Source organism: Lathyrus oleraceus, chromosome 3, assembly GCF_024323335.1.
Source record: "Lathyrus oleraceus cultivar Zhongwan6 chromosome 3, CAAS_Psat_ZW6_1.0, whole genome shotgun sequence".
Lineage (NCBI taxonomy): Eukaryota > Viridiplantae > Streptophyta > Magnoliopsida > Fabales > Fabaceae > Lathyrus > Lathyrus oleraceus.
Window position 1 is genome coordinate 472,415,734 of NC_066581.1, and position 15,064 is coordinate 472,430,797.

General features: G+C 36.3%; 1 protein-coding gene across 1 annotated transcript; it reads left to right on the forward strand.

Moving 5' to 3' along the window:
* The first annotated feature begins 357 nt into the window (after positions 1–357).
* On the forward strand, positions 358–9,105 carry LOC127131697 (uncharacterized). Its single transcript, XM_051060613.1, has 4 exons — positions 358–538; positions 7,323–8,047; positions 8,233–8,536; positions 8,960–9,105. Exons 1-4 carry the CDS (start codon positions 358–360, stop codon positions 9,103–9,105), a joined length of 1,356 nt encoding a protein of 451 aa, XP_050916570.1.
* The last annotated feature ends 5,959 nt before the right edge of the window (positions 9,106–15,064 follow it).

The following is a 15,064-nucleotide window of genomic DNA, read 5'->3' on the forward strand; positions in this document are numbered from 1 at the left end:
GAAGAGTGAGCGGTTGGACTTCCATTTTCGAAACGTATGCCCACGTTCCCACGCCTACAGACACGTGGTGGAGAGAGGGCAAGCGAAAAGACAAACACGTTTCAGTCATAAAGACGCGAAATGACGTAGACGTGATTTTGTGCGTCTCGAGGGGAAAAGGAAACGTCCGCCATGATTACGTGACGTCATCAACGTGGGGTAAACAGAGGTCCCACTAAGTAGAAGTGGAAACAGTAGAGGGTAAATCGACGTTTCAGAGATGCCATCATCTCACCAACTTCGACAGTCGACAATGGCATCTCTGGGGGGCATTTTGTTACCACAAAAAATCTCTAAGGCATGCTGAAAACATAATTAATGAAGGAGTCCTGGGAATTTGGGGGTTATACCCCATCAAAGGATGAAGAGGTGTGGGGGGCAAGCAAGAGTAGAAAAAAACACAAATTGAAGGATGAAGCCGACAGAGGAAGCTGGCCTGGTCGACAGGCCATTTCTGTCGACCAACGTGAAGTTTGGGACTTAAAAGAATTACAGCCAAGTGAGCAGAAGACAACGTCGCCCTAACGTCTGTGCGGGAGAAATTTGAAATTTAAAATAACCAGCAGTTATAAAAAGAATAAGAGCGCCAGGATGCGGGGCAGTTAGCAAGACATGGGTACAGCGGTTGTGCAGATCGTATGACATAACATCTGCTAGTTTCTAGGAGTTTTAGCTTATGAGCAGTTTCCTCTAGCTTAGTATAAATAGAATGTCCCAAAAGGGGCTCAAGGTGTTCACTCTGTACTAACAATCACTTATAAGAAAACTTCCCATTCCCAACGCGAGGAAGCAAGAGTTTTTTGAGAGTGCTATGTACGTGAATCACCACATTTATTTCAATGCAACTTCCTTCCTTTTCAATTGTTCTCGTTGAACATTTTATCTTAATTTCATTTACTTTTGAGTTATCATTTTACGTTGGCATTTACGCTGTCGACACTGATTCTATTACGATAATAGAGTTTACCAAAAGCGTGTTCGTCGTATACCTCTTTTGAATGTTATAGCGCTGACGGTCACGAGTCACCTATAGGCGATAACACTATCTAAACCGTTCGTGTGGAAAAACCCTACGCTTGTTCGACACTTTGTCAGGAGCCGTTCCTCACAAAGTCATTCTGTCGAGTTGGACAAGCCTCGCTTGCACTAACACATGTCCTAGGATCAACTGGTCGATCCTGCAAGTAACCCTTTGTTTTAAAGCATAGGGAGGACCAGTGGTTGTTTACCAATTTCCACAGTAAACAATACCACCCAGTAACCAGTGATATATCTCCTGGATAATTGCTCTTATCAAGCAATTCATCCCCCGCCGAGTCATCTTTCATTTGCCCTTGTCCGGTAATGATTGTTTCTCCTTTTGATTGGTCATCATTATATACCCAGTATCCGGTATCCCGATGTCCTTTCTTTTCGGTCGATTTATCCTTTACTAACCCAGTAGCCGGTTGTGGATAATCTTCCATGCGAGTATGTTATCTACGTTATGACGGTAATAGATAATATATCTCATGCGCTCTTCAGTCAAAGTCTTTTTCTTCCCTAGTCGATTAAGATTCGTATTTCCTTACAGAATTGAATGTCCATCCTGTAATCGAGTTTGCTTTTTCATCCCTCCTTTCGGATGATGAGTGTCTTGGAAATATTCCCCAATTCACACCTGGTTGGTCACCTATTATATGCCCAGTAACTGGTATCCCTGGTGTTCCTTCCTTGTGCTCTCTATTATGACTTTTTGTCCCCTGTGGAGTCAGATTTCCCTGAGTTGAAATATACCTTTTAGGTCTTCCTCAGATGTTTTGGATGATTGATATCTCTCACCCTTATACCGGTCTTAGATATTCTTTCTCCTCGAGCATGTTGCTCTCTCACCCTTATACCGGTGTTTGATCACATGTCTCTTTTTGAAATTATTACCCAGTAACCGGTAATATCTCATTTGTTTCTTCCTCAGCTGAGTCCTTTGTGGACATCCCCACCTGAGTCCGGATTTTTATCCGAAGTATCCTTTATGGATAGTTTTGCTGTATTGGTATATTACACAATACACGCATTTTTTGCGTCAGCTCGAGTCTTTCCATTGATTTATTTTCATGGAATCCCTTTGTGTCTCCCAGCAAGTTTCAAGTCGTGACATGCTCACCCATTTTTACCCTTATTTCTCCCCCAGAGTCTATGTCTCCCTAGTGAGTGTATTACTCCTTTGGATTTTCAGTTTCTCCTGATTTCTTTTTCTTTGTGGCCATATATCCCCATAGAGCATTAACTTTTGCATGCATACATCTGCATCATAAGGTCTCTTAGGGACCAAAATTCGTCTCTTTGTTATTATTTAAGCCCATTCTACCACGTTGAGACGAAGATTTTAACCTTCATACCTCCGCCAAGAATGACCTTAAATAGGGGCATCTGTAAGACCCTAATTTTGACCCTAAGATCCCTCATGGCATCATATCATTTTCTCAATGCATTGCCTCCAGGATCATTGCATGTGTGGCCCCTTTACCCTTTGGGTGGGATTTGTGTGAGTGGTTTGAGACAACCAAGCATGCTTGTATTGTATATTATTGCTTTTCCTATTTTTGATTACTAACCAAAAGCACAAAAATATGTCACTAACTCTTTTTGTTTTGAAACTCAAGTGATCATGTGCTCCCCTGCTCCTAGGAGACCCCTATGCTCAATGAAGTGGCCAGATGAAGATGAAAGCAAGCATGACAATGGTTCCCAAAGTTCTCAATCATCATATATGTTTACCAAGTATCTCAACTTGTCAATTTGATCAAGATAAACCAAAAGGCTTGAGGATTGTTTCCCAAGGAAACCCTAATTCAACTGTGTATTGACTGTGCATTGCTCATGAAGCCACCTCAACCTATGATCAAATTCAATCAAGGGAAGCTCTTTAATTAATCATTTCATGCATATATGAGCTTATGTGAGTATCCTCAATCATTTATTCATCAAGATTTGAAGTTTGGCTTTGAGAAGTTGATCAGTCAAATCATCTGACTATTTTGAAATCCATTGAGACCTAATTTTTGATGTGTTTGTCAAATGAATATGACCCCAAGAGAAAAATTGTTCTTAAGAACAATATTAACAACTTTAGTTTTTATCAAAAATCTATTTGAAACTTGGAAGGTCATCATTCATTTCAAAACATTATAGGTCATTTTGACTGAAACCCTAATTTCGGGTCAACTTCCCAAGGACCTAACTCACTCATTTTTTATGATTTTTGGGTGAGACCAAGTGAATTTGAAAGTTTAAGATGTCTACTTCAATTGTTATGTTTGACAAAATTACATAATCTTAAAAGAAACACATGTGATAATACAAAATATTATAGGTCACTTTGGACCAAAGCCATTGAATCTTGAAAAAGTCCAACTTCAAGTGCCCATAACTTTCTCATTAAAAATCCAAATGATGCAAAATTTAAGTCCAAATTGATTTTCTTAAAAATATATACAAATTTGATGTTGGAGGTTTTCCCATTTGAGGCTTTCATCATTGAAACAGAAGGGCTTGAAGTTGGTCCTTTTTTGGCAATTTTTTCAAATACATGTTTGTACCTTGAACTCCATGGCTAGTTTTCACAATTTTCCAAACTCCAAATGGATTTTTGTCCAACATAGCTTTTGTTCCTTGTGTCAAGACCTTTCCAACCATTACCCACATGCCTATGTTTGGAATTTCTATGTATGACTTTCGAAGAGGAGAACATTTGTGACCATTTATGGAATCCAAGTGAAACCTTCATGCACAAGCCAATGCCATTCAATCAGCACGTCCAAACTTGCTTCAAATCATTTCAGCTTGCAAAACCATTAGCTTTTGGGCCTCACATGCGCCTGTACAGGCCCATGCATGGAGGACCCAATGAGCATGCACACGAGTTCCTTTCCACCTTGCTTTGGATTTCAGCTATAAATAGATGCATTGTTTCATTGAATGATCAACCTGAAGGCGCCTAAACCTCTGCTGAAATCCATTCCCAACCTCACACTAAAGGAATTCTGAATTTTCACTTCTCTTTTCAAGCTTGAATTTCAACTTCCTTGGTTGATCTTCAGCTTCCAATTCCTAAGCCTTGCATCATCATCACCTCAAGATCAAGCTGCAATCAAGAATTAGAGTGGATCGTGCTCATCAAAGCTGCACTTCAAAGGTTTACATCTGAACTGTTTTGCTTCGAATCTCACCATATATTGTGTATTGCTTGTGTTGGTTTTGTTTTCTGAAGTCCTCGTGTGAGAGGCAAGCCAATGGTGGCTTTAATTTCATGAATTGTTGCTCTGCAGATTGAACACCTAGATTTTCAACCTCAGATTTCTCCTTCCATAGGGATCTTTATTGAAAACAAATGTTACAGGGGTGAAGTACATCACCCCAGCTTTAATTTGGTATAAAGATCGTTTGATTTGGTTGAGGTTGCAAAACCTGCAACTGGTGGCCGGATTTAGTGAGCTCACCGGAGAAGACGGTGGTTTCCACCATCGTCCCCACGTGGAAGTCTCTTGGCCCTTGGATCCATTAACCATGATCTAATCTGAGCCTTTGTTATGTTTGACTTTATTTAATTGTGTTTGCTTCGCGTTTGACTGGGGAACACAATGAGCGCGCGCTTCATGGCCTTAGGATCATCCATGTCAATTAATGAATGATGATCATATGCTTCCTGATTTTTCTATTTATTCTAATTTCTATTTTATTTTCTTTAATTCCATTTATTTTCAAAAATTCATAACTCTTTTATTTGGAAACACAAAAATATGGGACCAATTGCAAAAAATTTCTCTTAAATTCTAGTTTCATAATCTGATTTTTAATGATTTTTGTGATTCCATTTAATATTTTTTGTGAATTATTTTGTTTTTGATTGTTTTTAATTCATTTTAAATACTTTTTGATATTCAAAAATGCCAAAAATATTTTCTTAATACATATGGATGATGATAAGTCTATGAAAAATATTCTCATCAATTTTTTAATTGATTTGAGAGTTATTTGAGATTTTAGTCCATTTGTATTATTTTTCTTCATTTTTAATTGTTTAAAAATAGTTTCTGTTTTCAAAAAATGTTGAGAAAATATGTCAAACCTAGTTTGACCATGTTAGACTTATGATGATCCAATTGGACTTATCCAAGTTGATTTAAATTGGATTTGAAGTTTGACCATGATTTGTTCATTTTATTTTATGCATTATTTTAATTCCAAAAAAATACCAAAATTATGTTTGACATTTCTTGACTTCTAATCTTCATTTCACTTATGTTTACCATTGATTGATACTGATTCCATTCACATTTGATTATTGTGTTTTGGTTATGTTATTTGAATTTTCATTTTGTACATTTCATTTCCATCTTCATCTTCTTCTTTTTCTTTTGACCAATGAGTTAATGATTTGTGGTTAGCCTTGACATATGAGAGGCTTAACCTTCTTTGATCCAAATCAAATTCAACTTGATCAAAGATCAAGTGAATTGCTTTGTGTCCAAGATAGGTTGCTTCTTGGTTAAGCAAAAAACCTAAAATCCATACAAGGTCATTCTTCTTTTCTTTTGGTATGGCAAGTCGTAGGAGCTTGGCTTACTAGTCATGGTCTCTAACTTGTGTTTATTTGCCTATAGTTTTATTGACCGGCCTCAGATAGGTGTGACTACTACATTAGTCCACTTACGATTGCTTAACATGGCGCTAAATTGCCTTATGGCACACTAACACTAACTACTAATTACTAACTTTTAATTCAAGCATTTAATTCTTGCAATTTACTTTAATGCAATTTAATTTCTTGCTTATTTATTCATATTGTCTTTTTCCTTTGCTCACTTGAGCTCATGTTTATGTTCATGCTATTTTCCTTTTGCTCACTTGAGCACATTATTGTGTAAATATGTTATTGCCTTGTGTTTGTTTTGTCTTTGTTTGTGTGAATCCAATGCAAAAAGGAGAAATGACTTAGATTTAGGACCTTACCTATGCTTAATGGAGTTCAAGAGCAACTGGGACTCATGCATTTAGAATGCTAAAATTGTTGAAGGGCAACTAGGCCTCATGCCTTTAGAATGCTTAATCTTGAAGTTGACTTGAAAGGACCCCAAATCTAAACTCTCTCTTTGTCCATTCCTCTTATTGCATTTGTGAACTTTTTGATTGTTTGTTCTTGTGTAATAGGGATTCCAAATTTGAGATAGTTAGAAGGACCATTGTCATGAACATCCAAGTTAAGAGAAAGACAAGCCAAATGGAGATCCTAGGAGCTTGATTGAATATTTGCTTGATTGCTTGAGTTAATTGTTTGTTGCTTGTTAAGTCTAAAGGAAAGGAGCATCTTGAATCATCTTTATGATATCAATAAAGGAACTCCAAGGGTTTTATTCTCTTGCATGTTTAGGATTAGCCCTTCTCTTCTTCTCTCCACTCTAACCCAAGCCAAACTCATTTTGTGCAAACATTGACATTGTTTTCAAAACTAGAAACCTATGCCATATGCCTTTGATTTTTCAAACTCTTTTCATTAATACTTATGTTGAATGAACCTTAAGTCAACTTTGACTTCATTTTGTGAATACTTCTAATTTGTAAATACAACTCACTCAAGTTGTTTTTGTGGTTCCAATGACCACCTTTGTTAAAAAACTTTTTTCATAAACATTAGCCATAGGTTTGAGTTATCATAGTGGTTGATGTAAACCTCACCTTATCCTTAGTGATTGGACTATAAGTCTTCCATACTTATTATAGGGTGGATCCCTCACTAGTATGTTGAAGCTCTCCCCACATGGTGGATTGTTGGTTTAGGTTGAGTGTTCTCCCTTTGATAACAAAAGACCTTAAGGCTTTTGATCAAATCAATTCACCAATCTTTTTTTGAGATTTTTACCCCGAACTATGAGGTTTTGATCCTACCTTTGTGATGGTACATAGGCAATGGGTTTATCCATTCAAACAACAAAATTGTAAATAATTTGTATATTCTTTTCTCATCTCCCCAATCATGTTTGCACAAATATTTTCACAAATACCAACCTACCATACAACATTTGCAAAAAGGGCTCCCTTAGAGTACTACGGATGTTTTGGGTGCTCAAAACCTTCTCATTGCATAACCATCCCCCTTACCCAGAACTCTGACATTTTCATTAGTTTTTGATTTGATAAAACTTCTTGGTTTTTGTTCGCTTTCTAACCTTTCCTTTGGATAAATAGAAGTGCGGTGGTGACTCGAATTGTATGATTTAATTTTGATTTAGTCAATAAATCTAAAGGTAACGAATACCCCGCTACAGCTAGGATTAATACATTGAACCAAGAGTTTGAACTCTTTCATATGAAGCATGGTGAAACCCATGCCGAGATGCAAAAAAGATTCACACATCTTATCAATAAATTGAATGCTCTAGGTAATCTTATCTCCAATCCTATTGCTATTAACAAGGTTTTAAGATGTCTTAACATGGAATGGCAACCCAAGGTCACCACTATCAAAGAAGCGAATGATCTTAAAGCATTTAATCTTACTACTTTGTTTGGTAAATTGGAAGAACATGAGCAAGAACTCACTTGCTTGGAAAAAGATGAAAAAGAATATGAAAAGATGATGAAGAAAGATAAAGGTAAAGACAAGGTGGAAGAGAAGAAGTCAATTTCTCTAAAGACTTCTAGTTTCAAGTCCTCAAAGAATGAGCTTAGTGAGTATGAAGAAAGGGATGACAAGATCTCCGATGATGATGATGTTCGGCTATTTTTCAATAGATACCAAAGGTATATTCGAAAGAACAAGGTCAAGCACTCCGAAGGTAACTTAGCAAAATTTAGAAGGGAGACCAAGTCTTCAAAATGTGGTGAGAATAAGAAAGGTAAATTTAGAAGCTCTTGTTATAATTGTGGTGAAATTGGTCACTATAGATCGGAATGTCCCATGATTAAGAAAGATGGCATCACAAGAAGCCTAGTAAACCTAGAAGAGCTTATGTATCTTGTGAGAGTGCAAGTGATTCCTCAAGCGATGAAAGCTCCACTTCAAGTGTCGAATCGGCCCAAATTTGTCTTAAGGAAAATGGAAGGAAGAAGAAACAAGTATGTCCTTCTAAACTTGAGCCTACTAGTGATTTATCTTATTCTCAATTAAAAGACGCTTTTGATAATCTTCATAGAGAATAATTAAATTCTTTTAAGAAATTAGCTTCACGTGAAAATATATTTTTTCAATTAGAAGCTAAAGTGTTAGAATCTGAAACGAAGTTGGAAGATATTAAAAGATCTATGATAGATCTTCAAAGTGATAAGAATGAGAGTGAAAAACCTTCTAGGTTTGGTTGTGGATCTTGTCATAATTGGAAAAAGGAGATAAATGCTCTTCAAGTTAAATTAGACAAAGCTTTACAACTTAAAGGTGTGTTTGTTATTGATCCTTCTAAGTATGAAATATCTTTGAATCATTCATACAAAAAGCATAATAACTTCAAAAAGGATTTGAATGGTAAAAACATATATCATCATAATCTATCTTGTCATTATTGTTGCAAAAAGGGTCATACCATCGAAAAGTAAAAATTTAGGAAGATTTTAGTTTCTAAAGGAGCCTCTAAATGGTTTCCTATATGCAACCTTCTTTTTCACTCACCCCCAAGGACCCAATGAAGATTGCGTACCTAGAATTAGTTATTGATTTTACAGGATAAATGTCTTGGATCTATGAAGAGAGTATGGGATCTTATTTATGGATACTCAAGACATGTGACATGTTACATCTCTTTATTTCGTTGACTTTGTGGCAAGGAAGAAGGGTTGTGTGACCAAAAGGAATCAACTTCTAGTGTTCTTTAATTGGTAAAAATGTGTTGATTACTATTAATGTTTTATCCGAGAAATGTCAGAATATGTGTTTCTTTTAATGATATAGGTATATCTTCACAAGACATTCTCAATGAAACTGAAAAAGGAATTGATCAGCCTAAACCGGTGGAACGTGAGAAGGAAAAAGACAACGTTTGTAAAAAGGAGAAGGTTGAAACTCCAACAGCAGTGGATGATTTATCTTTAACTTAGAGAACCTCCAATGATCATCAAATCAATAATCTTCTTGGATAAATTATTAATCATAATTTCAAGTACTTTGTCAAAGAGAAAAGTGGTAAGATCGTTGTTATCTAAAGGTTGTATGGCATGTTTTTCATTTATTCCAACTTTCGTTTGAGAGTTTCTTATGGAATGCATGTGCATCATCCGTCATTCATTCAGTGAGGTAATATCTTTTTAACTTTCACTTTGTAAGGAAGTTCTTTCTTTTTCCTGTTTCTTTTTCAAAGGTATATGATTTACTTTGTGTATGATGTATGTTATGAGTGTTCACTTCTGAAAATTTCAAGTGATAACCAATGTGTGTTTCATTAAAATGATTGTAGTGACCTTATCTAAATATCTTCACATGTATGTTATACCGTATTTAGCTTATGCTTACTTTGAAGATTTCAATTTTATGTCGATGATATTATTTTTCGATCCACTGACATGCAACTTATAGAAGAGTTTTCTAAGCTTATGTATGGTGGTTTTGAGACGAGCCTTATGGTGAAGTTGAATTACTTCCTTGATATTCAAATCAAACAACTCAATGAAGGGTCATGTGTGTGTTAAAGCAAATATTGAAATGGAAGATGCAAACTTTATTGACACCTCTATGGCCACAAATTGAAACTTGGAAAAGAATGAAAATGGTAAGTATGTAGATGTCAAGAAATATATAGTGCATCCTAAATCATTTCATAAGAGAGGTAATATCATTCCTTTTTCATTTTCCCTTTTTGTAAGTAAGCTTTTATCTTTATATGTTACTTGTAATCCAAATGATTGATATTCTTGATGTTTGAGTTAGTTCATAAATGTTCACTTCCAAAAATGTATATTGATGTATGTCAATTATATGCTTATAATGACTTTGTGTTTTTCTCTATATATACGTGAAATATATTGTTGGTGGATTGGCTTGTTAAATATTTCTTCATGAATTATGATTGAACATGTTACATTGTTAGCAAAATTCTTGTTGTGTATCATTGTTATGTTTTCATCTCTGTTTTTGGGTTTATGTGGTTGTACATTGTTTATCACCTTGCTAGAGCACATGCGTGTGCAGCATTCGGGAGCACCAAAGGCATATGTCACGTAATCATGTCGCTTTTCTAGCATGTACAGAGTTTTTTTGTTCAGTTTGTATCCTTCATTGTTCATGCTTGTGTTTTGTTTATTTTTTAGCATTTGATGTAGGGATTATATTATATTATTGCTTTCTTTGCTTGTATTTATATTTAGGCATTCTTATTCAATATGAAGATGATTATATGTGAGTGTTATCGTATTGTTTCTCTTATCTTTACATTTCACCTCTGTGTGTTTTATATTCATTTATGCGTGATTTAAGATACTTCTCATGAATTACTTCGTTTCTTTTTTATGTTGTCAAAGGGGGAGAAGTAAGATGAAGTTTCGAGAAGCAATATGAAGTTTGGGGATGCATATATTCAGGGGGAGGAGCTATTCATTACTAACGCACCGTCTCAAGTTTTGTCATCATAAAAAAGGGGGAGTATGTGAGTGCATCTTCCGTTAGGTGTGTTTTGTATGATGTCAAAACTATGATACTTTAATGTTTATGTATATTGGACGGTACTCTCCTATTCTTTATGTGCATCTTAGCATTAGGAAGCATACAAGTCTTTGGAAACATCTTTGGAAAGGTTTCATGCATTAAAAATGATTTAGAAAAGTTTTTCATACATTAAAAATAAGTTTTCATGTGGAATTTTTTTTTATAGGTTCGCCTATACAAGTTTCAGGTTGACCTATGTAACTCATTTTTTAAGCCTGTTTTATATGTTAACTCATAGGTTGGCACATGACCTGTACAGGTCGGCACATAGAAGAAAAATTCTTCTATAGGTCGACACGTATACTGCAATATTAAAGCCCATAGCTTATATTTTATGTGCTAACTTCATAGGTCGACACATAAAAGGCGCATAACCCTGTCAGGTTGACACATGACCTATACAGGTCGACCTATGCTTCGTACAGGTCGACACATGACTTCAACAGGTCTACCTATACGATAAAAACTTGCAAACTTTTATATTTTTGTCAAGTCCTTTGCATTTCCTTTTGCTCTAAATAACCCATACATATAAATACTTCATACATGCATCATTCTCTAACAAGGTTTCTAGAGTGAGTAAAACCTACATGAATCCAGGATTTCAAAGCATCTCATCATCTTCAATTAAATCTATGCATAAACACAATCAAACTACACATAATCATTTTTTGATTGGGTGTTATCTAGTTTAGGATTAATAACGTCCAATTAAGTTTATTTTACCGAGAATATTGGGTTGTGATCTTTTAGGGATTCAAATAAGAAAGCCGAGGTGGGGTTTTCCTTCAAGATCTTTAGGGTTTGAAGATTTTGGACAAGATTGTACAATTCGGATCCGATCGAGTGAAAGCCTTGAGTCTAGGTGTGTCAGCAAGGGAGTAGCGTGAAATAGTGGATCATGTTGACAAGTCTTGGGTTCAACAAGTGTGCTCTTAGGATTAATTCAGTCGGGTGAAAGCCTTGAGACATGGAGGTCGTGCAAGGAAGTAGCAACAACATGTGAGTTGAAGCGACATTGTTGGTTACATGATCATGCGCGTAGGTTTAATTGAGTCGGGTAAAAGCCTTGGGACAAGGGGTGCCTTGCAAGGAAGTAGCAACAATAGGTGAATTGAAGCAGAATGGTTGGTTACTTGATCAAGATTGATCAAGGTATTTGGAGGTGCTAGAGTCAAGAACAAACACATGGTTTGTGGGATTTGATTTCTCATCTCTTGTATTCATACATTTGCAAAGTAAGATTTATTATATTAATATCTCAATTCGAATTCGAATTGAGGGTAGACGTACCCATAGCAAGGTCGATTGGGGAACTGCCTAAATAAATCCTTATGTACTCTCTCTCTCTCTCTCTCTCTTTTATTTTTCGACTTGCAAATTGTCGATTTCTTTCATCACTGGATCAACATAGTTTGGATCATAATTTTGATTACATTTTGAATTTTTTGTTTGTTGTATTGATCATTAACCATTTTGTTATGATTGGATTTCTTAGAACAACAATCACCATATAAAATTGCAAACTTTGGTTTTCGCACACCAAGTGTTCGACAAATTGCTTGACTTAGTTTTTTGTGTGTGAATATCGTTGGAGATAGACTTTTACTATTGTAGAGTATTCAATTAGTTGTGCTTAATAATTGTTGATCGACTTATGGATTATTATCATTCTATTGGTACTATTACGCATATTCTGACTTTTCAATAGAAGGTTCGGTTAGACGATTTTGAATTCGGGAAATATTTAAAACTTGCTTCCGCGTCAAAAATGTTCTAAATCAAAGTTTCAAATAATTTTTTTTTAACTCGGGATCTATTCACCCCCTATATATCTAGTCCTATCATTTAACAAAAGTGAGAGCGTTCGATCCATCAATGAGGACCGAAATAATTGACGGCCAATTAAGAAGAGGTTGTTTCCCCCTATGTCACCCTTAAAAGAGGAGAATGCAACATACAAGACAATCGAAGACACTGAGATGGAGACAAATAACTTTGACCCAGGGTCTAAACCAAAGTTAGACATCATCTATAATATTATATATGTGTTGCCATTGGAGCATGACATAGTCACATAAGTAATTAAGGAAGAAGGTCTTGATGAAAAACTTTCCACCCAAAAACCTTTGTGCTATTACGTGATTAATGATGGTTCAATAAACATAGACCGTGCCATTTTTAAAAGGCCAGACATGTCCATGCAACATCATCTGAAGCCTTTATACCTAAGGGCTAAGGTAAATGGCGTGGGGATCAACAAGGTGTTGATCGACTGTGGGGCGTGTGTTAATGTTATGCCCCAATCCCTCTTGGGAAAAATAGGAAAATATGCCACGAATATGGCCCATAACAACATGGTATTGTCCAACTACGAGGGCAAGACCAGCAAACCCTTAGGGGTAGTCCAAGTCGACGTAGTGGTGGGAACCACCAAAGACCAACACTATTTATGGTGGTGCCGACTAAAGCTAACTACAATATACTATTGGGCCAATAATGGTTGCACGGGGTAGGGTGTGTACCCTTATCGGTGCATCAGAGGATCACCATCTGAAAGCCTGGTGGGGTCGTTGAAACCATCGAGGCGGATCAGAGTTTTTTCAAAGCAGATGTCAATCACATTGATAAACTCAACTTTAATCGTAAATTGGCTAACATTCCAGCATGTAGGCCCTCCGGAGGAGGGTATAATTTTGAAGGGCTTGAATTCAGCTACATGGTGAACTTACACCCTCAATACAAGTTTACCTGGGAGTAAGAAATCGTCAGAGGGTACAACTGATGGTCAAAATCTGATGGTGATCATGATTGAGTCAGAGACGTTGACTCATATTTTGGCTTATATGGCTGAAAACAAAATATTGGTGGCCTTAGAGGCTGAATCTCAACAAATAATGCATGTTGAAACCATTAGGCCTGAGAATTCTTAGGCATATCAATCTGGATTTACCGACCAAACAACATCTTCATAAATCTGGAGGCTAGATTGTTTCTATGACAATAAGCCTTTGAGGTTCGAGAAAGACCCAATAACATCAACTAGGAAAATATGGGCGCATGATGCTTTAGAAGAGGTAGACTTAGGAGATGGAACGATAAAGAGGCCGAAGTACATTAGTGAAAAAATCGACCCACACCTTAAAGAAGAAGTAATCAAAGTATTGAGAGAATTCAGAGATTGTTTTGCTTGGGACTATGATGAAATGCCTGGGCTCAGCCATGAACTAGTCGAACTAAAGCTACCGATCAGACCTGACAAGAAGCCAGTGAAGCAGACCCTACAGAGGTTTGTCCCTGGAATAATGTCAAAGATCAAAGCTGAGATCGAAAGGTTGCTCCGGAACAAGTTCATCAGACCTGCCAGGTACGTCGAATGGCTTGCTAATATTGTTCCAATTATTAAGAAAAATGTCACCCTTAAAGTTTGCATAGACTTTAGATACCTTAATGCTGCTACTCCCAAAGAAGAATATCAAACGTCAGTGGTTGATATGTTGTTCGATTCCGCAGATGGATTCGAATCCTAAGTGTCCTTGACGGATACTCTGGTTACAACCAGATTTTCGGTATAGAGGAAGATTTAGAGAAAATGACATTTCCACGCCCAGTGGCCTTAGGCACATATGAATGGGTAGTGATGCCTTTTGGTCTAAAGAAGTTAATGCTACTTACATGAGAGTAATAAACTCAATGTTTCATGATTTCGTCGATGACATTGTCATCAAATCTTCATCCAAGGACGATTGCTCGAAAGGATGAGGAAATATGGGCTTAAAATGAACCCGTTAAAGTGTGATTTTTTTGTTCATGCATGAGATTTTATTGGCTTTGTATTCCATAAGAAGGACATATATATAAACTCAAACAAGACGAAAGCCATACAAAATACTGAGTCTGCGACCAACAAGAAACAACTGCAGTCCTTGTTAGGAAATATCAACTTTCCGAGGAGATTTATTTCAAATCTAAGTGGCCAGACAAAAGTATTCTCACCACTGTTACAGTTTAAGAAAGCAAAAGGTTTCATATGGGGACAAGAACATCAACAAGCCTTCGATGAGACTAATAGGTATCTGTCGAAACCTCCAATGTTATTACCTCCCATGAGGAACAAATCCATGAAGCTGTACATTTCTGCATCTGAATCGATGACTGAGAATATGTTAGCCCAAGAAGGCGAGATGGAATCAATAGATCCATTTATTATTTAAGTCTAATCATAAACGATGATGAGACTATATATATTATGGTAGAAAAACTGTGTTTATCTTTATACTTTTCTTGTACCAAACTGACACACTACATAAAATCTTTAGATGTGTTTGTTTATTCACACTTCGACATAATTAACCACAT

Coding starts and splice junctions, on each gene's coding strand:
- LOC127131697 (XM_051060613.1), top strand. CDS start 358: ATGAAGGAGTCCTGGGAATTTGGGGGTTATACCCCATCAAAGGATGAA. Junction 539..7,322: donor CTTAAAAGAATTACAGCCAA/GTGAGCAGAAGA, acceptor ATAAATCTAAAG/GTAACGAATACCCCGCTACA. Junction 8,537..8,959: donor CTTCAAAAAGGATTTGAATG/GTAAAAACATAT, acceptor TTAATGATATAG/GTATATCTTCACAAGACATT.